This window comes from Nicotiana attenuata, chromosome 3 (genome assembly GCF_001879085.1).
Source record: "Nicotiana attenuata strain UT chromosome 3, NIATTr2, whole genome shotgun sequence".
Lineage (NCBI taxonomy): Eukaryota > Viridiplantae > Streptophyta > Magnoliopsida > Solanales > Solanaceae > Nicotiana > Nicotiana attenuata.
This window is the reverse complement of record NC_031991.1, coordinates 248,440-254,439: the sequence shown is the minus strand read 5'-3', so window position 1 is coordinate 254,439 and position 6,000 is coordinate 248,440. Positions and strand designations below refer to the sequence as shown.

The following is a 6,000-nucleotide window of genomic DNA, read 5'->3' as shown; positions in this document are numbered from 1 at the left end:
GACCGTAGAGGCATCGGGTCTGGGCGAAACTTTGCACGGAATGAGAGGAGAAATGATCGAGGTCAAAGTTCACGGGGACCCATGAGCAAGGGTGGTTTTGAAAGGGATGCCAGGCCCAAAGAAGCGCCATGATTGTCGGAATATAACTTCAATGTAGATGCATCCGCCATCGTATCAGCCATTGGACGTATCAAGGATACTAGATGGCCTCGACCTCTGCAGACCGATCCGGCCCAGAGAAATTCCAACCAAATATGCATGTATCATGGCACCTATGGCCATAAAACAGAAGATTGCAGGCAGCTAAGGGAGGAAGTAGCCCGATTGTTCAACGAGGGGCACCTTCGGGAATTCTTAAGAGATCGGGCCAAGAGTCACTTCAAAAATAGAGATTCCAGTAGACAGAACGAGCAAGAAGAACCACTGCACGTGATTCACATGATCATTGGAGGGGTCGATACTCCTCAAGGACCAGTATTAAAGTGCACCAAGGTGTCGATCACAAGGGAGAAGTGAACTCGGGATTACGTTCCAAAAGGAACCTTGTCTTTCAATAACGAGGATGTAGAAGGGATCGAACAACCCCACAACGACGCACTGGTAATATCTGTACTTATGAATAAGACTCAAGTTAAACGTGTTTTGATTGATCCAGGTAGCTCGACCAACATAATTCGATCAAGGGTCGTGGAACAGCTCGGCCTACAAGATCAGGTTGTACCCACGGCCCGAGTTCTAAATAGATTCAATATGGCATGTGAAACCACCAAAGGCGAAATAACTTTGCCAGTAAACGTGGATAGGAGCATCCAAGAAACGAAGTTCCATGTGATCGAGGGCGATATGAGGTATAATGCCCTATTCGAGAGACCGTGGATCCATAACATGAGGGCGGTGCCTTCGACCCTTCACCAGGTTCTAAAGTTCCCAACGCCAAAGGGAGTCAAAATAGTCTATGGGGAGCAACCCGCCGCCAAGGAAATGTTTTCCATCGACGAAGTGATACCGATATCGGTGCTCTCATCAACGAAAGGGTCAAGTTCGAAGGGAAAATGAGTTTAGATAGCAACCACAGACCTCGACCTCGTCCCAACCGGAGGAGCAGGGGACTTACGAGGATGATGACTATAGGGTAACTCGATCCTTTATAATCCCCGAAGATTCTGACGCCACAAAATCAACGGTCGAAGAGATGGAACAAATCATACTGATCGAGCATCTGCCCGATCGAAAGGTACACCTATGCACGAGGTTAACTCCCGAGCTCAGGAAAGAACTTATTCAATTTCTTATAGATAATATGGATTCTTTTGCCTGGTCCCATCTCGATAAGACAGGGATCCCACCGGAGATCACTACTCATAAACTGAGCTTGGACCCGAAGTTCCGCCCGGTGAAACAAAAAAGGAGACCACAATCCGAGGTCAAACACACTTTCATCAAGGACGAGGTAACCAAAATTCTCAAAATAAGGTCCATCCGGGAAGTAAAATATCCCGAATGGTTAGCGAATGTAGTAGTAGTCCCTAAAAAGGGAAACACGCTTAGGATGTGTGTGGACTACAAAGACCTAAACAAAGCATGCCCCAAGGATTCTTTTCCTTTGCCTAACATCGATCGCATTATCAATGCCACGGTCGTCCATGAGATCCTTAGTTTTCTCGATGCCTATTCTGGGTTCAACCAAATACAACTGAACCCGGAAGATCAGGAAAAAACTTCGTTCATGTAATGACCCAACTAGTTGGGCTTTGGCCCACTAAATGAATCTAGTGATTAATAAGATATTGACCCAATATCCTAATATTTAATTAATAGTAATAATAAAAGATAAAAGAGGCGGTGAGAGAAAAATAAAATTTAAGAGGCGGTGAGAGAAACATAAAACCAGCAACGCTGGTTTCAATTGGGTCTGCCAAGCAGCGATTCTCCAAGAAAAAACAAGAAGAGAAAAAGAAGAAGCAGCAAAGATACGGAAGATAGGAGGAGGAAAGAAAAGAGAAAAATCCTATAGCGGCAAACTCCAACACCAAACTAGGAGTTGCTACCCTCAAAACCTTGAACACTAGCTGTCTTAGAGGAGGTGTAATTGCGTCTTCATTCTGGAATAGAATATTGCAAGTAAGTCTCTGATTCTTCTATTCATTGATAACTCCATCCTTTTACGTAGGGGTAAATAGCAATAATAGCAAGGAGTGGGATTCAATAATCTGAGACTTGTTGAGACACTTCAATTTTGGGTAAAAGTTAATTTAGGTTTTATCTTGGCAGTAAATAAAAACCTTCTTTACCAAAATAATACCAAGACAATGAGTACACTTGAAGATGATTAGGAAGAAGGTGACATTAAAAATATTAGCTGAACATGGGTCTTCTTGTATAATGAAGACTAGTTTTATAACTTGCTAGTATGACTCCTGGAACTATACTAGAATTGAAATTTGAGTTGGAACAACAAAGTTGCAACTCATATTTTGAAGAGATATGTAACTGAATTCAACAGCAAAGTAGGTTCCGGAATCATAAATTTCATCCCTAGAATAAATTAAATTTCATAGGTTACGAAGATAAATAATATACACAGATTATATTTATGTAGATATTTGATATTCCGATGACGCGATTATTGGAAGCCAACTTGGAGTTGTTCGGCAAGAATACTGTGAGTAATGACTCATCCATAGTTGATTTTCAACTATAGCATATTTGAAACTAGTTTCTTGCATCAAACATATTTTAACAAAAGCTTATTTAGTTGCATATGGACAAGCAATAGTATAATCTGGTATGTTGATATATGCCAAATGACGCTCTAATACATGAGCTCTATTACAATTAATATACTTTGGAGTTAGTTTATTTATGATTTCTTCTCCTTATTTTGGATTTAAGAAGAGTGTAAAAACATATTGTGCTATAAAGGAAATAGCTTTGAGAATCAACTTGGCCAGATCGCTGTTATCTAACTTCGGGATCATTTGACCTGGTGCACCTTGTACGATAGACCGGTGTTTATCACACTTATACCCTCTAGAAGGGAACCTAGCTGACGGGGTTGTCAGACGGCCATGGTAGACCCATGTTGTCAGAAAGTATATCGACTCTGGCTTGAGTATCTCTCATTTTAAAGAAAATATAGAAAAATATAGAATTATGAGCATGTTTTCACTCCCTTGATTTATCATTTCATATATGAATTATTATGTTGGGTTAATGAACTATTATTGAAGATCTTACGTGATACATTATTTCTGATATATGCTTGTTCCAAATAATTGCTATGGTTGACGTTATTACTCACTCAATCGGTGTGACTGACCGTGTTTCTTCTTTTCTTTTCCACACCACAGATAATATAGCTGAAGCTGACACTTCAACTCAGATATAGTGATTGACAGAGCTGACCGTGGATCTCGTAAGCCTAGCACTTTCTTCCCGTGGGTTGTCATTTTGCTTAGACTACTTTGGCATGTTGTTGGTTTAAAATCCTCGAGTTCTGCTCCTTAAGTCGGTCTTGGGCTTATATTTTGGCTTGTGTAGTAATAGAGTAGCTTGAGACGTGTAAAGTTGATGTTGAACCATGTGTCTTGGTGTTGTTGATATTTTTTTAGACTTTGTATCTTTGTGTTATTGTTGTTATAGTGTGTTGATTTGGGTTTGCTGACAGGTTTAAAGTTTTGGATTGCTACCGGTATAGAGGAGACTCTGCCGAATTTTTGACATGAAACAGAAAGAGTTGGGCTTGCTTAGTGGTCTTAGACCCACTTAGCACCGGTCATGACCCTCGTCGGGTCGTGACAGAGTTGGTATCAGAGCTTTAGGTTTAAAATATGACTTAAGGAGCAACGATTTTAGTAGAAGCTTAATTTTGTATATGTTGTGCACCATATGCATGATCGGGGCTCGACGGAAACCGATTAGGGCTTGTCTTTCTTATTCTTTATTGAATCTTAAAAGAGTGATATATGCGATTTAGAGCCAAGTAAGCATACTAACCATGTTGTTATGATTATAGATGTCAAAGGCACGCTTGGCTAATAGTGGGACCGGACAGATAGACAGGCGCGAAGCACCACATACTAGAATTATGCTTCCACCAAACTTAGGTTGGGGTCGAAAGAGAGGTCGAGGCATACCTGCTAGACAGGTTGTCCACCCGATCATAGAAAATGAGGTGATACCACCCTCACAGCCTCCAGGTGGCGGTACTACTGATGTCATAGCGGCGATGCTGCATCAAGCCATGGAAAGTTTGCTACAAAAGGTCCGGACACAATCGAGGGTTAATGCAATGTCTGAAAGGGGTGACAGCCATAACCAGAACGAACAACCACTTGGGAAATTAATTCAGGAGTTTTTGGAGCTGAAGCTTCCCGTGCTTACAGGGGCTAGCGAGACCGAGGACCCACAACTATTCTTGGATGGAACTCAAAAAGCATTAGATGTGCTTGAATGTACCAGTGCGAGGTCGGTTGCGTTGGCTGACTATTGTTTGCAGGATGTTGCCGAAGAATGGTTTAAACCGTTTAAGGCAGGCTGACCAATTGGCTCACGTCCCTTAACTTGGAATGAATTTTGTATTGCCTTTATTGAGAGATTCTTGCCTATGAGCCGTATAGATGCTTTGGCAGCTCAATTTGAGGGGTTAAAGCAGACCTCAGAGATGTCAGTGAATGAGTATAATATTCAGTTCACTCGTTTATCTCGATATGCACCACGTCTAGGGGATGATGATGCTATGCAGACTAAGAGGTTCATACGAGGTCTAATCGGCCCATTGTTCAAACCATTGGCATCACATAACTAAGAATGACATAACCTACGCACATGCAGTGGATGTTGCAAGAGAGGTAGAGGCTCGGTGGATAGAAGAGAAGGCAGCTAAAGCCCAAAATAAGAGGACAAAGACCACATGATCCTTTGGAGGGGGTATTGGTACTAATCGAGGCACAGGATCACACAACCATCTAAGGACTGCACAAATGGGAGCATCATCGATTGTCCAACCATCTATCAGTACTTCTGCCTCGAAACAGAGTCCTAGAAGTTTGGTACCAACACCTGGGCACACCGACCGCACTATATCTACTTGTCCTAGTTGTCATAAGGTTCATTCGGGCCAGTGTTGGAGAGAAATTGGTGCGTGCCTTCGTTGTGGTCAGAGAGGACATTACAAGAGAGATTGCCCACGCTACAAAAAGGATTTATCCAGTCGTCAACACCAATGAATGCCATACCAGCCAGCTCTACAGCCTAGACAGTTAGGGAGGATTTGGGGTTAGCACGTAGAGGCACTGGAAACTATGGCCCAAGCAATAAAGGATCAGGAGTTGCCGAGAGAGGTCAATCCTGACTGTTTGCCTTTACCAGGCAGGATGCGCAGGCATCTAATGCAGTCGTCACAGGTACGCTCTTAGTGTATCCATTTGATGTTACTATGTTGAATGACCTTGTATTGGCCTATTCTTCTGTGTTTATATGATATCGTAGGATTTAAACACATAATATGATGTCCCAGGAATACTCTCAGTGTGTGCATTTGATGTAATTGCATTAGTTGACCCTGGATCTACCCATTCCTTTGTCTCCCCATATTTTTCTATGAGGTTTATCAGGCCTCAAAAGTTATTGTCAGAACCTTTTGTAGTTGCTACATAGTTGGGGAATCATTACTAGTTGAATGAGTGTACCATTCATGTCGAATTGGTATCGAAGGGCTGGACACCTTAACAGACTTAAATAAGTTAGACATGGTAGATTTTGATGTATTCATGGACATGGATTGGCTAGCTTCATGCCATGCAACCGTTGATTGTCATTCTAAGACAGTTCGATTTGACATACTGGGTGAGTCAAGTTTCGTTTTACATGGTGACCAAGGACCACCTTCGAATAGCCTAAATATCATTCATGAGTGCGAATCTAATGTTGAATAAGGGCTGCCAGGGATATTTGGCATTTTTCAAAGACACGAACATTATAGTACCAGAAATAGAGAAT

The 6,000-nt window shown here is 41.9% G+C and overlaps 1 protein-coding gene across 3 annotated transcripts; it reads left to right on the top strand.

The window, feature by feature from the left end:
- On the top strand, positions 1,869–5,393 carry LOC109223168. Of its 3 annotated transcripts, none has more exons than XR_002067522.1 (3): positions 1,869–2,121; positions 3,351–3,415; positions 3,668–3,988. XR_002067522.1 is itself a non-coding variant. In XM_019387375.1 (3 exons), exon 3 carries the CDS (start codon positions 4,016–4,018, stop codon positions 4,538–4,540), a length of 525 nt encoding a protein of 174 aa, XP_019242920.1. In that variant the 5' UTR covers positions 1,869–2,121; positions 3,351–3,415; the 3' UTR covers positions 4,541–5,393. The 3 variants fall into 3 exon arrangements, 1 of the variants encoding a protein (XP_019242920.1); XR_002067521.1 differs by lacking the exon at positions 3,668–3,988 and adding an exon at positions 2,600–2,662 and having other exon boundaries at positions 3,351–3,661; XM_019387375.1 differs by lacking the exon at positions 3,668–3,988 and adding an exon at positions 4,016–5,393.